The sequence below is a fragment of the Tympanuchus pallidicinctus genome, unplaced genomic scaffold (assembly GCF_026119805.1).
Source record: "Tympanuchus pallidicinctus isolate F22 unplaced genomic scaffold, pur_lepc_1.0 scaffold6, whole genome shotgun sequence".
NCBI classification, from domain to species: Eukaryota; Metazoa; Chordata; class Aves; order Galliformes; family Phasianidae; genus Tympanuchus; species Tympanuchus pallidicinctus.
Window position 1 is genome coordinate 43,412,778 of NW_026294780.1, and position 21,191 is coordinate 43,433,968.

At 42.6% G+C, this 21,191-nt stretch overlaps 1 protein-coding gene across 6 annotated transcripts in view; it reads right to left on the reverse strand.

Moving 5' to 3' along the window:
- Positions 1-18,723: 18,723 nt before the first annotated feature.
- The window catches only part of ZC3H13 (zinc finger CCCH-type containing 13), a 44,681-nt gene continuing 42,213 nt past the window's right edge, over positions 18,724-21,191 (reverse strand). For all 6 annotated transcript variants that reach the window (XM_052664519.1, XM_052664518.1, XM_052664521.1 and 3 more), the window contains 2 exons: positions 19,808-19,971; positions 18,724-19,212 (listed from right to left, as the gene is read on the reverse strand). In XM_052664519.1, the coding sequence (XP_052520479.1) occupies positions 19,042-19,212; positions 19,808-19,971 (335 nt within the window). In that variant the 3' untranslated portion in view covers positions 18,724-19,041. The remainder of the gene's footprint in view (positions 19,213-19,807; positions 19,972-21,191) is intronic.

The window sequence follows — 21,191 nt, forward strand, 5'->3', positions numbered from 1 at the left end:
AGGGCTTGTGAGTCCCATAGACAACCACCTGCCAGGCAAGACACGTAGCTTTCCTGAATCTGTATTTACTCATTTGAAAAACATGCCTGACAATGCTAGTGCTGCCGAGGCATTGCTGCACAGCTCAATTAGCTAATGGCACAAAGGCACAGAGAGCAACGTGGACAGGAGGCAGCACACAGTGCCAAGTGCCATTGCAATGATTACCACATCTCAGTGTACCTGAGATGTGTAATCTCAGAGGCAGCCATCCTTCACGGTGTGCACCAGCTACCTGCTTGCCTGGATCACGTGCCTTCACTTCTGTATGTGGCATCCCACAAGCCAGTAGTGTTTTCTCAAACCTTAGGTAGTTAAGGCTGAGCCCATGTAGGGCAGGGATGGTGCAGAAGATCTTGTCTGCCAACAATCATGAACAAGAAGGACGTTAAATAGGGAAGATTTCACCCGAAGCACCAAATCTTCTTTTCCTGTTCGCACATGGTACTCCAATCACACCAATTGCATGTTTAGACAGCTGAAATGGCAACAGTAGAGACAACATTTCACTCTTAGCCAACAATGTTGACTTTGTTTTGGGGCAAGCCACAGGAATAGGCATTGTTACTTTTGCTTCCCTTCATAAATTTAATAAAATTTATTTGATCTGTACAGGCAATAAACAGGAGCTTCTTTGCTCTCAGATACTATCATCTGGGAGGGGAGGGGAGAAGAGAGGAAAGGAGGGGAAGGGAAGGGAAGGGAAGGGAAGGGAAGGGAAGGGAAGGGAAGGGAAGGGAAGGGAAGGGAAGGGAAGGGAAGGGAAGGGAAGGGAAGGGAAGGGAAGGGAAGGGAAGGGAAGGGAAGGGAAGGGAAGGGAAGGGAAGGGAAGGGAAGGGAAGGGAAGGGAAGGGAAGGGAAGGGAAGGGAAGGGAAGGGAAGGGAAGGGAAGGGAAGAGCTCTACAAAGATCAGTGAGTGCAACAGTAGATGTCTTAAATGAGTTAAATGCATTGCAATGAAAACATCCCTCTGCCAGCAGTAACAGCTTAGGAAGAGCTCCCAGAGTGGTGTACACATAATAGCACTGGGACTGAAAATGTGTATGCTATTAATCATGGTCCATCACAGGGTCAGGCAGTAATTCAATGTTTGATTTCTCTTCTTTTTCTCCTTTTTGTTTTTAGTGAGGGGATGGGGGTAGGGATGGGAAGACTGGAGTGGGGGGTGGCACTCAGTATTGCAATTTTACGAAAATATTCTGAGCCTTTATTGTCTAGTAAAACTGAGCACACTGTTAGCTCAACACAAAGCATCAAAGCTGCTTATCTGGGGGGTCTGCAGAGAGACTTCATTCTGGGGTATTTTACATTTTAAATGGCATTTTATAAAACCAGGATACACTCAACACTGAAAACCTGACTTATTTGAAAGTAGTTTCTGTGTGACAATGGCACGCCTCAGGGTTTGCCTTCTTTTTTTCCTTTTAATGTAAAGATATCAAATCATCAAATGAATAACCCCGTGTTATTTCACCTCTCTGTATGAAGCAAGCCCATCAGAGATACTTTTCTTAATTACTCAGCGATCCCACTGAGATTAATTTATCTGCAGGGTTAAAATATGCCAGGCATTTAAAGTGCAAACCAAATGATTGTATTAAAACTTTACCAGAAGGACTATCAACATTTCATGTGTGTAACACCCCTGTTCGAATGATTTGGAAAGGTGGCTGTGATATATTCCATTTAATTATTTCTTTCAATAGTTTTATAAATGTGCTCTCTACGGCCTGCAAGCAGCGTACATCTCGATTGTATATGACATGTTTGTTTTTAACTAAAGGAAAATCAATAAAGAGACTCTTTTTATTTAATGTCGCTGTTGGATTGATGCTCACAATGAAAAAAACCCGCACAAATATTAGTCGAATAATAAAAATCCTAACAGGCTACTTAACAAAGCATAAAGAATAGATGTTTTGTTTTGGAGTTGAATTAGAAATGTAAAAGCTAGAGGAAAAGGCACTGAGCAGTGCCATAGTCAGGGAGCCATCTCCTCCAGAGCCCATCATAAGAGAAGACCTTTAAGGGTCCCTTCCAACTCAAACAATTCTACAATTCTATGAACAGTGACAACACGCCATCCTGAGGTGCAGATTTGGGGTTGGATTTGAACTTTCTGGCTCCAAATCTCATTTTTTCCCTGGTGTGCATTTCATGGGTTACCACCTCATATGTGTTCCTGCTAGATGTGTGCTGAGGAAAAGATTCTCCAAGCGCAGTTCTTGGACATATGGTCTGATTTTTGGGTGGTGCTGTTTTGAGCCAGGGGTTGGACTCGAAGATCCTTATGAGTCCCATCCAACCTGGGATATTCCATGGTTCTGTGCTTCTCTGAAATGCTACTGTTAAACCAACCTGGCAGGTAAATTCAGATATGTATAAATTGAAGAACCAAGCTGTCATTTCTCCGCTCATTCGTGGTGCTCAGTAAGGTTATGTACAAGAAAACACAGTCACACAAGGGCAGAAGACAATTTCTTTCCACTGATGGGGTCTGTGAATCAGAGCCATCCCACAGGATAAAGGTAATAGTGAAGAGAGCAGCAGAGGAGGGAGACAGCACCCAAAGGAATTCACACTTAGCAGTTATTGTTAATATTACTGATTCATCTCAGGAGAAAGCATGAACAAAGAGGATTTCAATGTTGTTTGGTTCTTATGCCACGGTCTTTTCCATTGTTTGCAGACCCCTCCGATTAACTTCTCCTGGAAGAGAGGGAGCCCTTCTAGATGGTTTTCTAAGGCTTTGTAATTAATGTAAGAAGAGCCCTGAGGGCGTTTGATTTGTGTTAGAGTGTCAGTCTCATTTGCAGTTAATTTGGGATGGATCCACTCCACTTTGCTTTGCTGGACTGTAGCACGGAGTCAGATGTGTTTATGAGATGCACTTTATTACCAGCAGAGATACCCTAAGGCCACTACATCAATTTACAAGTATTTAGTTGCTGCTTTCCCTTAACCCTCTGCCGGCCGGCATATTTGCATTTTGTGAATTTTATAGGCAGCAGTCCATTGCTGACTGTGTCAAATAGCAATTTCCTTAGCTAGTGGATCCTAATTAATGAGACAGGAGCAAGGAAGCCACCTGTATCCTCGTCATTCTCTCATGGCACTACGGCACTTCAGCTGAGCATCCCAGAGCTCTTTGTATGATAATGCAGGGGGGGAAAGGGCACAGGAATGGCTTAGTAGTAAGCACACGAGCTATTGCAGCACCCCTGTGCCCTGGAAGTGCTGTGAGGACTCATATGGAATCACAGAATCATAGAACCATAGAATAGTTTGAGTTGGAAGGGATCTTAAAGCCCATCTGGTTTCATCTTTCTGCCACGGGCAGTGTCACCCACCAGATCAGGCTGCCCATGCCCCACCCAACCCAGCCTTGAGTGCCTCCAGGGATGCAGTGTACTGGGAGAGGGGCCTCTGAGGGGAAAGCAAACAAAACCAACAGAAATAAAGCTGTGTAAAAAGGGAGCTCAAGCTCAGACATTGCCCTCGATTCGCTAGAGTGGAGAAGAAAATTGATCCTGATGTTTTCCAATGAAGAACAGCATTTCCACTCAATAAAAATTTTGAAGAACATGCTATTCTCAACGATTTTTCAAGATCTCAAAAGCTTTCATTGCCAACAAGTTCCAAAATGTTTCTGTTTCTCAGGGACAAACTTGAACAACATCAGCACAGAAAGTCAAAGTCCCTAATTCTGTGAAGAAATACGTTTGGCCATCATGATCTCTGGCTAGAATCTAGAAATGGCTCTGCAGACAGAACCCAGGAACAAGTTCCCATCCTGTCCTTTAACTCCACTGGCAGGGAAAGTTTGCATTTTGTTTAACTGCAGAGCAGTTTCCTTCCTGTTTTATCATGAGGGGAAAGCAACGGTGACACTGCATGACACTGGGCACAGGAGATGATTTGATGCTCTACATTAAAGTCAGTCTTCTGGATTCTTTGCAGAAAATAAAGGAGATAAGTTAGCAGCTTTTGAACCATTTTTCTGCTCCCAACACATTTAGGTCAAAGTTGGGTCAAGTAAAGTCCTGAAGAGAGGGCAGTAAAACACAGATCTGCAGGAAACGCCAAGAGAGTGAGTGTGTCAAGAGAGCTTAAATGGGGAGCTTACATCAGATGGGAGAGTAAATACAGCTAACACAAAGCACTTTAAACCAATGGTAAATGACAGCTATGTTCCTTTGCTCTTTATTATTAAATCGTGTTGAGTTGATCTGGCATTAAGTGGTATTTCTGTCTCTCTCCTCTGTCACACAGATTCATCATTCCTGGGCAGCACTGGCCTTGATAGATTTCATGGGATTTTTTGGCCAGCAGATTGGGATCAGCCTCCATCTGCAGAGGGCAGAAATATTCCTTTTCCCTTTCAGTCTCCTCACCTTTGTTTCTAGACAGTGTGTCTAGAAAAAAAGATGCTTGCAAGACAGGAACATATTCTGGCTAGACTCACCTTGGCTTCTTCTCTTCTTCCTAATCAGAAGATATCCATCTTGAAGGAGCTTTCTCCTTGTGAAAATTGCAGTGTACCATCGCTGTCCCAGACAAAATCACGACATTCAATTTTGGAGAAGGCAGTAATGAAGAGGCGATCTATCAGAACGTATTCTCTCAAATGCCTTGCACTCTCTTGAGAAATAAGGAGTGACGGGCCTCAGCTACATGCAGAAACAAGATAATCCCTTTAAAATGCCCATTTTTTTTCTATAGCCACCCTGGATAGTGTTAGGAACAGTCCCAAAAACTGCAAATGAAAAGTTGTGGGTGCACTGCAACATCTTCCATCCACCTCTCATGTCATTTGGACAGCTTTCAATTATTTTCATCTTGACCTCGAAGCTGAACTAAAATAGGAACAATTCCTGGAAATCCTCCTGAGCTTTCTGGTGTGGCTCCAGTATTATGCTTCCAAAAGTGGAGAATGACTGCATTCAGTAATTTAGCCTTGATTGAAAATATGGATTGGTCGTGTCTCAAATTTTTGCTTTGATCTTTCCATGACCCATGTGTTTTTGTTTTTTTTTTTGTTTTTTTTTTTTGTTTTTAATAGGGAAAGCCTTATTATTTCAAAAACAATTTCCATCAACCTTGGAATAGATGAGAGGCTGCAAAATCCTAATGGAAGGTAAATTACTGGGGTTTTCACAGCCAGAGCCTCTCCGTAGCCTGACAGAAAGGTTAACCGTTTAGCATCTGCCCAATCTGAATTGAGAATTCTGAATGCTCTTTTCCAAGTGAATGAGAATCTGACAGAACTTGACACGGTGCTTTAAATAGCAGGAAAGGCTTCTCCACCTTTCTCCAGCAGCTCCGTTCCATTCTAGCTGAAATGATCCTCTGGCAGCACGGGAATATAGAACAGGTTTCCTGCTTCCCTGTACGCTCTTCTCTTCGGAGCTATATGGCAGATTTTTGGACAGGACCCAGAATGGGCCCATCTCTAGTTCCTCTTTCATACGTTTGATAGTTGCTGTGTGTATCCATACTTGTGCCCTTGCAGTGTGACGTTTCTATGGGCATCTGCATTACTTCCACAGCAGGCCAATAGGAGAGCATCTGCTGCAAGGAATGGATATTCCATGAAATAGGGGGGTGCATTTTTAGGAGTGGGGAAATCCCATATGGGGAGGGCATCTGGCAGGTGATTGACCTGTAGTAGACTGACCCATCAGTAGTCAGCCCATCCATCAGTGTCAACACCCTGAAATGTGACAGGCTGTGACACTACAGGACTGAGGGCTTCTTCCCATTGCCCAGGCCATGGCCATCTCTCAGCTGCTAGGCAGGGGCTCATGGCCACTGAGGCAATCTGTCCTCTGAAGCAAATGAAAATTTCACTTGTGCACTGAAATCAGATTCCCACCGAGGTGTCTTGATGGCAAAGCCAATTGCTTTAATCCATTAAGCTACTTTAGCTCCCTGTCTTTATCTGAAACTCACAGACAGAAAGTGTCACCGGGAACCTGATGGACTTAAACTACTTAGTGCAATCAGCCTTCCTTGGTACAAATTGTGTTTTTCTTGGTTACATTTTTTAAAAAGGAAATTGGGAAGAAAAAAAAACCCTCTATTGCAACACTGTATACGTCAGTTTAGAACTGAATCTTCATCAAACAACCTGTGCCAGCCAAAAAGCATTTCAGAAGAGCAATGGGACAGAAATGGCATATGGTGCTTGATTTGAAAGTGGTTGCAGCCGGAGAGCCCATTTACTTTTAAAAGCAAAGCTATTCCAACACATGCACTAAAAAGAGTAGAGTCTGTTAAATCAGTCAGACTACCAATAGATACTCGTGTGACAAGTTGATTTTCCTGTCTCCCCCTGTCATTTGGGAGAAAGAGGAAGCATCCCACATCTATGTGCTGAATCCGGCCGTCACAGATGTGTAACTTTAGGTATGTACTGGCACTGCTGCTTTTTGAAGGCTGTGAGCAGGGTGATGCACAATGAAAACCGCTTTTGGTGTCTGGCTTTTAAAGACCCCAAGGCTATTATTATGCTGAGATTTTGACGAGGGGCAAAGCTAAAATGCTACTCACAGATGACCCCCTCCATTTCTGCCTCTCACTGCTTCAGCTCCAAATTACAAGCTCCAAAATATGAAGGCAGCTCCCAGTCTCCAAGTCAAAAATCTTGCAGCAGGAGGACCTTGCCCCTAGCTGAGCTGTGGGAGACCTTACTCTCCACGGGCTCCTACTCAAAGACACCTTGAAACCTTGACCATGTTCTTGGAGGCCAATACAGCAAAGACTGAGAAAGTCTCAGGGACAGCATTTTCCCAGTGAGGAAATAGTCCATGCCACAGTAGATATGGTCTCAGTGGTGGTGACAAAATGAGAACTTGGTGTCTCAGGTGTCCCAAAGCTTTAATGTCTCAGGCCCATCCCACTGGCCAGATCAACATGAAACCTGAAAAGCTTCATTACTCTTCATGATGTTATTAAAGGCAATGAAGTGGGGAAGTATTAGAGGTGAAGGCTATTTCCAACACCACTAAATCAGGGAGGGACGTAACATCTGCATAAGGTGCTCTCTTATAAGACTTTGACAGACAAAGGCAGAGGTAGCAGGAAGATTTATCCTTACTCTGTCTTTTGTGAGTCACTCAGGCATTTTATTCCATCTCTTTCCCTTTTTATAGACGTTTTGCTCAACAAAAAGCTCTTTTTCTGCCACCTGACCACAGCATGGAACGCTGGGTCTGTTGCTCTGCAGTAGAGACTTCCAGACCTTGCCCTGGGTTTTATGAGCCAAAATTAGAGGGGTCAATATTTTATCCACATGCAAAAGGAAGGGGGTGAGATGTGGGTGCAGGATTATGTCATCCAGGAATAATATGAGCAAAATGCCCAGACATGCAGGAATGGGATTAGGAAAGTCAAAACTCACCTGGACATCAGTCTGACAAGGACCAATGAAGAGCAACAAGAAAGGCTTCTCCAGATACATGAGCAGAAGGAAGACTAGGGCAAACCTAGATCTGTTTCTGACTGTGACAGGGTCCCCAGTGACAAAGAACATGGAAAAGGTTGAAGTCTATGCCTTCTCCTCAGTCTTTACTGGTAAGATCTTCATTCAGGAACCTCAGGTCCTGGACATAAAAAGTGTGGTATCAAAGAAGATTTGCTCTCAGGAAACGTTCAGATTAGGGAATGTTTGGACAAACTGGGCACAAACTAGTCCACAGCAAATTGCATACATGACTGCTGCAAGAGATGGTCAGTGGCATTGTGTGGCCATTCTCAACCATCTTTGAAAGATCACAGCAAATGGGAGAGTTTCTTAAGGGCTAAAAAGGAATAAATATCACTCCTATCTTCAGGAAGTGCAATAAAGAAGTTTTGGGGGCCCACAGCCCAGTCAGCTCACCTTGATCACTGGGAGGGTGATGGAGCAACTGGTCCTGGAAGCAAAGACAATTGGAAATAGTTAGCCTGGATATAATTAGAGAGGTGAAATCATGACTGATTGACACAATGCAGAGCAGCAGATGTTGTTTATCTCAATATCATTAAGGCCATAGACATCGTCTCCCATAATATCCCCATAGACTAACTGATGAAGTATAGTCTGTATATGTGGGTAGTGGGGTGGACTGAAAACTGGATAAACAGATGGGCCTAAAGGGCTGTGGTTGGTGGCATGAAGTCCAGTCGATGGCAGGTTATAGCATTGGATAAAATCTTCATAAATTACCTAAATGATGGGATGGACCATACCCTCAGCATGTTTGTAATTGATACACAAGTGAGAGTACTGATTGATGCTCTGTAGGTCAGTACTGGGACCAACGGTGTTTAATATCATGATTAATGACCAGAATGATGGGATGAGTGCATGCTGAGCAAATGTGCAGATAACACTGGGAGGAGCAGTGGGTAGACCAGGTGGCTAGGGTGGAGAAATGAGACAAAAGAAATGCCATGAACAAGGGAAATACAAAGTCCTGCACCTGGGAAGGAACAATCCAGGCACCAGGACATGCTGATATCTGACCAGATACAAAGCAGATCTGCACTGCATATCCTTGGGTTCCTGATAGAATTTGCTTTGTCCATTGAGTCTATCTCAAATATGTTGTCATTACTCAGAGTTTCCTTTCATCAGCCCCTCCTGAATTCCTTTGCCCTGTACACTCAACCATGTCTTCTTTTTTTTTTTTTTCTCTTACCTTGTTTTTCCTCCTTTCATTCATTTTGCCCTGGGAGCTGCTGCTTTCTGGGTTCTCTGGCCCTTCCTTCCCTGCCAGCCTAGAAATGGGCTGGCAGCAGGGACAGATCAGAGATGTGCTGGGGGAAAGACTAGAGCCCTTAGCAGGACAGCTCCTCACAACGTTGCCCTGAGCCCACCTCCAGGCCTGAGGACAGCACAGCTTTCCCCAAGTTTATCCCATTGCCTGTAAAAAGTTCTCCAACATTTCCTAACATCATGGCTGTTACAGTTGTCCCTTCCAAAAGATGAATCCTACCATGATCAAGAGGCTTTTATTCCACAGCCCAAACTATGTTCCCCAGATCCAGGACAGCACTAGCTAGCTGATGGTTAATGGTGATAGCTGCATGGATGAGAACCAGGAGTAAATTGAAGGCCCCCTTGAAAACAGGGGAAACAGATGTTCATAAGGCTCACACTCCTCATCATTAACTTCAGAATGTAAATGTCTGCTAATTCCTTGTTTTATTACACAGCCTCATGCTCAATGTCAGAGAGAACAATCCTGCAGGGATGCTCCATATATCAGCTCTGAAGGTCGTGGCAATGTACCTAAACTGGAAAGGGGGAGTGGGAGGGGGGAAGGTGGCTGGGAACAAAAGGGGCTTCTGAGGGACTGGATGAGAAAATGACTCACAGGGTGTGACAGTAGGGAGGGAATGAGGAGCCCTGTGCCAGCCAAACAGCACTAATGATGATCATCTTCAGCTGGATTCCTAACTTTTTTGTGTGACCATTTCTTAGAATCATAGAATCGTAGAACGACTTGGGTTGGAAAGGACCTCAAAGATCATCTAGTTTCAACTCCCAGTGGTCTCCAGGTAAAAAAACAAAACAAAAAACAAACAACAACAACAAAGCTAAAATATACCTTTCATTGGGATGGAGTTTGCAAAAGACAATTCCATGAGTCCAACAGGACTGCCAGGATATGGGTCTGTCTTGGAGACCAAAGGATTTTTTCCATGTGTAGAAGGGAGATACTTGCTACCAACTTTTAGCAGCTCAGCTGGCCACTGCAGCAGCAAGGACTTGGTGTTGTTCATGAAAGAAGGTGAAATAGAAAGCCAGATCCTAGAAGATGCAGGATGTGCCTCGAGTCCCCCAGTCCACAGCATGGCAAAGCAGTCTATGGAATCTTGGTGCACAGCAAGGAGCACTTTCAACACTGGATTTACAGTGCCCAGGTTTAACAACTGAGTCCTATATCTATGGAAATAGATGCACACATCTGGCAAAACAGAGGCATGGAAGAGCAGAGTGGAGCTTGGACAGGGAGATGTGTGCAGTACAAGCAATTTATTGCGTTACCTCTGAAACCAGCAGAACCTCTTCTTGTGTTCTCTTAATGTCTTGAATTTTGCTTAATAAGCAAAGAAAACATGCATATTTATTCTAACCCTTAGCTGTGTGTATGAGGTATAGGTCAAATGCATATTTGAAGACAGCACGATCACAGCGGCATCCCTTGGATATCTGAGTAATAAAAAGACACCTAAAAGTTTTCCACTTAAAAAGCCTCCATTTATCACCATGGACACTTGTCTGCACTCGAAATGTGACAGTTTAATAACTACGATGCAACTGGAAATAATAATTGAGAACATGGCCAACTAGAGCAATATTAATTATCTGTAACAAATACATCAAGTCGATATGTTGTTGTACCCATAACATTAGCTTCAGCTAGTACATTAAAAGGTCAGCAGGAAATGAGGGATGGGAGAACAACACGTCTGATTTGTGGATGTGTGCTGTAGAGAGTCACGAGTGAGATATTCCAGCCCTCATGCTGATGTTTGTAAAAGCACAGGAGTATGTTATTCTAATCAATCACTTCCCATTCATGAATTCCAACTCATACTCGCCAAACACAAATCACCTGTGCTTGTACAAAGACTTTTTTGATTAGCAGCCAGGACCTAATCCTGAAAGAGGCCACAGGCACAGAGAGACTCCACAGCTGTGTCTACAATGGTGATAAAAATCTTGGCTGGGAACAAACCTTCATTATCCTTTGAGGAATAAAAAAATGCACAGTAATCAGGTGAAGGAGCCGTCCAAAGTACAGTTAATTTTGGTGAAGCATATTGATCATTTTGCAGTAGTAATGAAGTGAGGCAATATTTAGAGGTCTCCAAGGGTATGCTAAACATGAAGGTTTTGCCCTGCTGCATTGATGTGATGCATCAGAGACAACATGGACAACACAGAGAAAACAGTCAAGTGGTGATCTGTACCATGACCATGTCCCATAAGTGCAAAACTTTCATCAGTATTCAAGTATGCACAAGAGACTAAAAAATAATATATAAGATATCAAAAGCTAGTGACAAAGCACGCCAGGATTTAACCTTATCAAGACAACTCCAAGCTCTTGGTGAGAGGAGGGGATTGCAGTATGTTAAACTTGGAGGCTGCAAGAATTCAGGCAAGATAAAACCCTATCACCAAAAGTGTGGCTATGCATGATCGCACTTTTGTCATATTTCAGCTCTTGTGTACTAAATGCTTTGCTTGGTCTTTCTGAGAGCATTTTATATAAAATAATGCAATCACAAATTGGGTGTGATATTCAGATCGTGGGATACACAGAGTAGAAACCTCTGTGTCAGGTGTGAGGAAGGAAACTGGTTTCATGGGGAACAAGGAGAGCCATGGACCAATATCCCTTCCGAATTACTAACATCAGACATTCAAGGGTGAATTATCCCCATCTAACCTTTTTTTTTAATGGAATCTTTCTTTTTCCCTGAAAGATGTAATGCATGAGATAGTAGGCAGTTGAAAACAGCAGATAATTTCTCATATCCCTCATACAGGAATTATCATGCCTTTCAAAACAAAGGTTTTGTATTAACTATGGACACCCTATCTTATGGGTAAATTCCGAGCTCTCCCTACTAAAAATGCCATGTCACTCTGAGGCAATCTGTTCACTGCCTTTTACCATTGCTTCAGGTTGTACCAAGCAAAAGGTTTATTTGACTCATTAATATGAAGAGACTTTTGATCTTGTCTGTCTCTTTCGGATAAGCAGACGGCACTCGTTTGCCTCAGCTCCTGCCTTCCTGATGCCTGCTTACTGCAGATGTGTGACAGCTTTAATTTATGCTGCAACAGAATGGTGATGAAAAGGGCTGAATCTAAATCAGACTTTTGATGAAGCTTCCTTACCAGGAGAGAAAGGAGTGTGGTAATTCATAAACACACATATGTTCTCTCATAGACTCACAGCCACTGAATCTTGTGGTATTATAAATGAAGATGCTTGGCTTTGTTATTTTTAATGCCAAAAATATCTTCTTTGTTGGATGGCTAAGTTTAATGTCATACGGGTCTCTGATTTCCCCCTGAGGGAACTCACAATCTGTATTAACAAATAGGTGCAACAGAGAAGCCCATTTAACACTCTTATTAGCTCAGTACAAAGATTAATTAAGCAATAATCTCTTCCAAGCAGCTCCTCATCAGTGGTTAATAACATGTTCACTAGTTAACTTCCTAAGGGTAGGCCTGAGATGGGGTATGTTTGAGTGAGCTGGTTTTTCCCTTCAGCAATTGTTAAAGGCTTTATTGCTGATGTAAATTGTACTTCAGGATTTGTAGCAGGAGCACTGTTCATAAAGAGCCACCCGCAGAAGGCAGCCATTTAACCAGCAGGGTGTTGGGGCAACAGAAAGAAATCCACATTTAAAGAAACTGTATCTTTACAATGGCCTTTAAAATATTCTTCAAAATGTACTTGTAATAGTATCTAAGACTTCTGTTGGCTTTTCCTAATGTGTTTACTTGAAGCAGCTCCCCAGTGACAGAATCACACAAAGGCTTGTGTTGGAAGGCACCTGAAAGCCCATCCTGTCCCAGCTCCCTATCATAGACAAGGTTGACAATTCCATGAGCCCTCTCTCCAAGGGACAGGGTGGGCTGGGGGACAGCTCATACATCACGAGCTGCAGCACACTGCTCTGCCCACCATTTGACCAGGTCAAAACCTACATACAATTTAATTTTCTTAAGTCTGGAAAATCTTCCCCAGCTCTTGAGCAGTAGTGCGTGATGAATCACAAAGCTACTTGAGCCCTGCAGAAAGGAGAGGGGAAAACAACTCAGCAATTCAATTTAGTTCAGGTTTACATCGATTTCTCCTCCACCCTTTATGGGACACAGTGTCAGAATGTATCACGGTAAAAGTGCATTGCAATGTCTTGAGGTCAAATATCTCATTCAGTGCTACAGACCTCATGAGTTCACATCAAGCCCGCCAGCTCCAAGGAGGTACCCAGCTCTGGGCACATTTCTACTGTGTGCTCAGAATCACAGAATCACAGAATGGAGGCCTGGGTTGAAAAGGACCACAATGATCATCGAGTTTCAACCCCCCTGCTATGTGCAGGGTCGCCAACCACCAGACCAGGCTGCCCAGAGCCACATCCATCAGGAGAGCCTTGGGCAGGTGTCTATACGCTTAGTGTTCCTTTCTGCAGCCAAACAGATCAATCATCCATTGCAAACTGTGGCAAAACCACAGGAAGGTGTATCAGTAGGGGCAGAAGCTAAGGGAGATCCTGCTGCTCCTTTTTTGATACACAAATAAGCAAGACAATGATTAAGTGCTTTTAGAGAAACAAAACATTCAAAACCCCAAAACCAACACCTGGTAAATCTTCCTCTGCTATTCTCTGCCGAAGAGCTGAAAACCAATTTCTACGGTTCAGAAGCAAGCAGGGAAGGGAAACATCTTTCCAGATACTGAATTTATCACTTTGGGAGTATATCAATTTAATCATGTCATTCTCTTCACACTTCACATTGGTTTAGATGAGTGAAAATTGGAGCTGAATCTCCCATCCATAACTGTGGTTGTTCCTTTCTATCCAGAAGTGCATGGCTGAGCTGAGGTTGCTATTGATATATGCCTGTTGCCAGATGGAAAAAAAACCTCTCCACTTCCAAATTTCTCCATCCTCTCATCTTATTCATTACCTATACAGTAGATATTCTTACAGGCTCCACCAATTTGATGTAAAACCAGACCTTTTTATGCTCCTATGTGGATGAGTAGAGTTAAATTGTGCTGTGAAGGTGCTGAAGTAGGACCCAGCTCCTGTGTTCCCTATGAGCAAACCTTGAGGCCGTGCAATGCTGCTGCAATTTCCATCACTGCAGTGATGCCACTGAGGCTCAGCTCCAGGAAAGTGAAACACATAGGATTCTATGCTCTTACCTGGGTCAGAGGAAGCCATGATTTATGTTAGGATGTCATCAGGTGTCGCTTCCCATCTTTTATGTGCAGTTGTGAACATGGTGTGAACAAGATCAAACAACAGGATCGAAGCACGCATCACACACCACACACGTTTTGAGGCCACTGATGAACGGATGAGCCTTCTTAATTTGTGAGCCAAAAAATAAAAAAATAAAAAAAAAAAATAAAGAGGGTTAGATTGTAGCAATAAAAGTGTAAATGAAAGGAATGAGCAGAGCTAACAGATTACGCTATCGTTCCAGGGCAGACAGCAGAGAAGCCACAGTTGCCCATTTGTGTTTTGACAGTTCATGCATCAGATGAGACATGACAAGAAGGGCACCATGCTTTGGGGGAAGTGGAGGGCAGAACAGGCACTGTTAAGTGTGAATTTAACGGTGCATCTGTTACATGGGCAGCGTGGTTTTGGGGAGTTGGCAAGAAGGCCTTTTGCATGGAGCAAATAACACCCCTCAAAACCAACACATTCAGATTAAGCAGGAGATGTGCTGCAGCTGGGCATGCTGGCTGTCAATTTGTGTGCCTCTAAAAGTGGTCCTGCACAGGGTTTTCAGTTTACTCTGGGAACAGCCCTGTGTGAGCACAGCGAGCTCAGCTTTTCTGAAGCCTTGCAAAGTTTCTGCACTGTCCCACAGCCCTGAGCTTGAAGCCTGATGAGGTACTGCAAGGAAAAGGGTTTCTGTTTCATTGCTCATCTGCCAGCCTTTAAATTCAGTGCATACGGCTGCCATGCAGAGCAGGAAAAAAGTCTTTTCCATTCTGGCCCTCTGTTTCATACATTTGAACCATTATCTGCTATTACTTCTTTCCTTTCTCAAGTCCCAAGAATTCCAATAACCTCAGAATGAAATCTTCCAACTTCTCACCTGTTTTGCACTAAGCTTTCTTGAACTTTTCCATACAGACCATTCTGCCTTAGTATGCAACACTTTTTCCTCTGTATTCTTCTATGTCTGGCTTTATGCACGCCTTTTTTTACACCACTTTGAGGTCTTCTGTGAACTGCAGGTTTCCTTCTGGCAGATGCAAGGCCTGCAAGTTGGGTAAAACATCTCCCCCTTCTGCAGCATCAGTTTGCACAACCTGATGTAGACCAGCAGAGGGACTTGAGAAGAGTCAAACCAATGCACAGCATGGAGCTCCTTGTGGCATTTTCAGGTTTTAACTTTGTTTGGCTAACTTTCCCTTCCTCCCTTAGTCAGCTCCTTCCCAAAACTGCAAATGTACTGGAAAGCCACCCACTGGGAGCAGGTTGTACTGAGACTTGATCGTTTACTCCGCTGATTCACCTTCTGTTTCCCACTTCTCTTTTTTTAAATTATATCATTTCTTTATCCTTCACTCGCTACAGCTGAAGTTTTTTCAAGTAACCTTATGTGAGACATTCCCAAAGCTTTTCTGTGAGCATGCAGGAATGATGCTTGTTTAAGACAGCAGCAACCACAGGCTTTATGCTGATTCAGTGTCTTTGCAGCTCAAATAGAAAGTAAATTTTGGCTGCATTGATGATGGGTGGATGAGATGACCTTAGTGGTCTTCTCCAACCCTAAAGATTCTATGCAGATTCTTTGGGTGTTTCCAGTATCCATCTTTAAGGTACATGGGCAGCTTAGGCTCCCCTGGTCTTTTGCTGACATTCTTCAGGTTTTTCTCCCCACTTCTCTCTTCCCCAGTTCTTTTCATAGAACCATAGCTTGCATAGCAAGGCACCTCTGGCTCCATCCAGTCCAACTGCTGCTCAAGGGACGCCCAGACCATGGTGCCCCAGACAGAAATCCCACTCCACGCTTCTCTTCACTGTCAAGGATCCCTGTACCTTTGAACACAACTTCTGAAAGCACAGGTGAGCAGGGTAGGACAGGACATTTGTAGTCACGGGGACTACATGCAGTATTCAAACCATTCTTTTTTGATGTGTTGGATGCCCCATCCCCGGAGACACCCAAGGTCAGGCTGGACGGGGCTCTGAGCACCTGATGGAGCTGTAAGTGTCTCTGTTCATTGCAGGAGAGTTGGACCAGATGACCTTTAAAGGTCCCTTCCAACTCAAAGCATTCTACAGTTTCTTTGCTGGGAACACAGATCTGGAGCATACAAATGCCTTCTAGCAAATAACAATCACAAAGTAAATCCAACAAAACCAACCTATACGTTTTCCTGAAAGCCACATCCAATTCCTTCAGAATCCCAACAATTCCTCTTGTTCATGAGCTGCACGCTGGCCACCTACGCAACCCTTTCACACATGAACACACGCTGAAGGTCTGGCAGCACACTGTCGTGCTTTAGCAGGTTGCTCTGAGTATCTTCCAGTACTTCAGTCTTTCAAAATAATAACTTCATTACTAAGGAAAAAGCCATTCTGTGGTCGCTGACAGTGAAAGCTGGTATCAAGAAACAAAACTTCTCTCAAATACACATATTCTTCTTCAATTGCCTACTGATAGGACAGAAGCAATTAAATGGTCTTTCTTTCACAAGCCTGCCTTCTTCCAAAAACGCATTAGCTTCTTGCTTTCTGAATGCCGTTTTAACACCTCTCTCACGTTTCAGTTTGGATTCCTTTAACAATTTTGATGGAAGCAAATGTCCAACTTGTGCCAGAGGTCAGTCTGGCTTAAGCTTGCAGCTTGACACTTAGCTGCATTGCTTTCCTATTGGTTTTAAGGCTCAGCTTGGTCCTTTTTTGGTATTATTACAGTAACATCTTTGTCACTCTCAAACTGCCTCCTGACAGTGCATCCAAAAAAAGAAGTCCTATTCCCCATTGCTCACAAAACTTTGGCATGCATGTACCAAGACTGAGCATTGAAACCATTTCCTCGGGCTTCCCCTTTGCTTTAAGGTGATATCAGTAAAAACCATTCCTCCTGTACAAATCTCCTTCAAAAGCACCCACAGACTGTTGATGCAGAACAGAAAATTGCTCAACACTTAAGTTGGCAGCAAGTGCTCCAGTTGCAGTTCCAGCCCTCCTGCTCCCTGCTGGATGTCCCTACAGTGCAGAGGGGAGACCACAACTGGATAAAGGCATTTCAAACAAACCTTTGATTTAATAAAACTCTCTGAGCTCCAGTACTGTCTTTACATGATACACATGGCCCACTGTCAACAACTGCATCTCACTCCATAAGCTGAAAATAGCCTACAGATTGAGATAACACTGACAGAACCACAGAACAGAGGACACAGCCCTGTTTGTGCCCTGAGGCAAGAGGTGAGCACCATGCTTCCCCTTTGACAGCCTGCCCCCATCCCACCAGCTCCCTCAGCAGCTTGTTCTTCTGCTTCTCTTCCCTTCAGCCTGCAACTCAGGGATGCTCAGAGCTAATTCACTGCCCAAGGAAGCACAGCACGAGCTTGGCAGGAAGGGCTGCCAGTTTTACTTGAGTAGAAGGACCACTTTGGAATTGCTGTCACAGCTTAGGAGAAAGTGGCTTAGGAGAAAGTGGCAAAGGGGCTTCTCTGCAGTTTCAGACCTAGAGCTGGAGAAGCCGAGGACACACGTGCATCCCTCTCCTCACATGGCTCCAGGTTACAGGCTCCACTGCTAACCACTGCTTTTATAGCTCTGCAAAAGGAAATCTGGATTACAAGCCTTCCATCTACTCTCCTTCCACATAAAATCAAGCTAAGAGAGAACTGGATGCATACATCCACCTTGACAGTTTTACAGGAAAAGTGTTTAAAGCAAGCACAACATAATTAAATACCAAACAGTGAATCTAGTTTGTGTACTGCAGTCTTAGACAAGGCCGTTTCTTGCAATCAAACATTTTTATGTCTTTTAGAGAAGGAGATTAAAACAGGCCTTAATGTAATTGGAAGCAATGATCTAATACTTCCAGCTTAAAGGCAGCCTTAATGCAGCTATAAAATAGGTGAGAATGCATTTAAATACTGAATAGCTTTGTTCCCTCTTGCTCAGTTTAAGCTACTAGTATGTTTAAGAACGTATATATTTTTAAAGAATATGTAACGTCTACTGTAACATTACAAAAATAATAGCCAAATCCCTAAAGGTTTATAGCAAGTGAAAAACTTGGCAAGATTCAGTTTTGCCCACACCACTGTTTAATAAGAATCAAATAAATGATAGAAGCAACTCACGTCTTTTGTATCTGATACAAGCACATACACACCAGTGTGTGGGCACTTATAAAAATATAAATTAAATCCTCACATTTTCTTTAATAATAATTATTTGAACATAGAATAGTAACATTTCACTGAAGGCTTATGTACAGGGAATCATAGGAAAGCACTATAGATAAGAAAACTGCATTAGTGTTCTGAAAAGTGAGTTTGAACTGGAATTCATATTCAGGCTACTGCTTGAAACCAATACAACTGTCATGAAGCACAAGGCAGATGCAAGGTAAGCCAACCACACTGAACTGAGCAGTCAACACCCTGTATTAGTGTGCTGGTTCTAAGCAGACAAAAGGATAACAAACTTCAATCAACCAACCAATGAAAACACCCTTGTGAAATTGCTCTCTAGAAGGTTTTTCTTCTTAAGTAACTTGACTAGCTTTGTCCAAATCCAGATCCACGCCAGACTACTGGAATAAGGAAAGGGATTTGGAAAGCAGAAGTAGAGAGACACCCATTCAGAAATTCCAGACATGCATGAAGGGTATGGGGTGGTGGTAGAAAAACCCATTTATAGTAAGGAAAAGATACACATACAGTTTTCTTCAGTTTATTATCAGGCAGTGTTATAAACTGCTAAAACCAGACATCTTCACATTATTACACCTGATGCACCATAAAACAGGTTTTTGTTAGTGTAAGAGGCATACTACAAAACTTGCAGAGAACTTCACACAGAAGTCTTTCTTTTTTACCACATTTATTCACATCCAAAATTATGAATTCTGCATACAAATTGAGTCTTTTCTTCCATCTTCTACAGATGCTTTCCAACCAACCAGTTCTAAAACATCAATACCAACAACACTGGTAGTGGGGTATCAACTAGAAAGAGCCACTGTTGCCATTTGCTTAAGACACACACACTTCCTGCTGGATAGCTGGTTGTGGAATTTTACTATCCTCTGTCTTTTCCTGCCCAGGAACTTGGCACACAGTCTTGCGTTTGAATAACCGCAGACTCAACCTTAACAAGTCACTGTCCATTGCTGCAGCATTTGTGTAAGTTTGTTTTGTTGCACCCTGTTGAAATTGAGAAAAAAAAAATAAAAATAGAGAATAGTTGCTTTTAACATGCACTGAGAAACGAACCTGAAGCACTCTCAATGGTTACAAGTTTAATCATACGTATTCGTAAGAAGTATTTGGAGAACTGCAGATTTTTCTATTAGCACACAAGATCACAAAACCTACCATAGGGTCAGAAATGGATGAGTATTTCTTTTAAAAATTATCTAGGTTCTTTTAATTTGGAAGAACAGAGTCTAATAATTCATATAAAAGAACGTGGACTCTCAAGCAGGAAAATAATTCAGTGACTGCCTTTGAAATTGTATTTTACCCAATTAGTTTCATTACTCACTCTCCAAATGCAGAAAGTGTCTCTTCAGAATTTAAATGTTAAAGTAAGAAACAATTTAAGTCCCCAACTTAAATTAATCTTGTGGCATTATTAAAACGTAAACACCCTGTAACTTTTCAATAAAATTCTGATCTATTATTTAAAGGACTAAGTCTGCTCCAGAACAACAAACAGCTACTAGAAAAACTCCCTCCCTAGAGAAACAGTACTATCTACTTCCACATTTTAACCAAGCTCTGTAAACAAATCACTTGCCTTTTCATTCTTCATGAGCTGCTTACGAATTGCAGAATCCCTTCTAAAGCACAGAGCTTTACAGCAAGGACCCAGATTGCTGAGAAGACCTGCTCTCTCCTCTTTTCGTAGGAGTGCAGCCATGTTCAAGGCTCCCAGTTCATGTTCAAAGAGGTTTTCTGCATCTACAAAGATTAACAAATACACGGTATTTTGGAATGGTAATATACAATAATATGCATTTACTGGAGTGAAAAACAATCTTGAAGGAGATTTAACAACTAGCTTATTCTGTTGGTAATTACACATTCTAAAAAGTACAAAGCTAGCACTGTGATTTGTAAAATAAAAAGGAACAAATCTTTCACCAACCAGTTATTGGTTAAATGATGGTGTACTTGTATGTAGCTTCAGCACTGGAAAGCAGTACTGGCACAGCATTGCAGAGAAACCTAAAAATTAAGTGACAGCTCTGAGACAGAAGAGGCTATGGCATTCAAGGTCAGATATGTGTGAAGAAAGGTGTTTCCTGCTAGTATTTATCATAAGGTTGGTAAAGTTCCACTTCCCTGCAAAGCATAGTATAATTGTACCACTGTCAACATGGGATTTCAGAGGCTATGTAAGAGTGAAAGACAGCTCTGAAGAGTACATCATTTATCCATGGCATCAACAAATACTAGTGAACTGTGCCCCACTTCAGGTCTACCTAAAGCATCTGCTAATAGCACTCAAAGAGCCAACATTAGCTCTTTACTACAGAAAAAAAAAGAAGTGCAGCTATAGCAATCAAAGTTGCTTTTTCAGATGGCTCCTAACGCATATCTTCTGTAGTACCTTTTTTCTTTGAGATGTTGGCAAAGACAAAAAGAATACATGTGTCTGGACTGTAGTATATTTATTTATAAACCTTTCACAATAAATGGGAAGATACTGAAAATATTGTGTTCTACATTTAATAGTCCAATGCAATCTTCTCTGTATAGCAAAAGATGTGGTGCTTGGCTGAGAATCCTAGCAGGAGACAATGCATGTGCTTGAAAGCACATTTCACATGTGGTAACTTTGATGAGCAGAAAACTGCACACATCAAAGGGAAAGTAATGGAGACACTTCAACCTCTCTTTCTCTCTGGAGTAAAGTCTCCTGCATCTGAATACACTCAAAAACAACACAGAGGAAGTGCCAGAGAGACATCTACTATCACATCTCTCCTGAATCTTATTTCTAGAGATGCATGCAAGGACTGCTGAGGTGGTTTCAGGTAATATTTTAAACAACCAGGTGAATTCTGCACTGCGGTTCTTGTTGCAAGGAATGCCTGAGAAGAGCTGATGAAGTATAAAGGAAAATTAAAGCTTACAGAGAAAATGACATTGTTCCTACTAGATCAGACTGTTTGCAA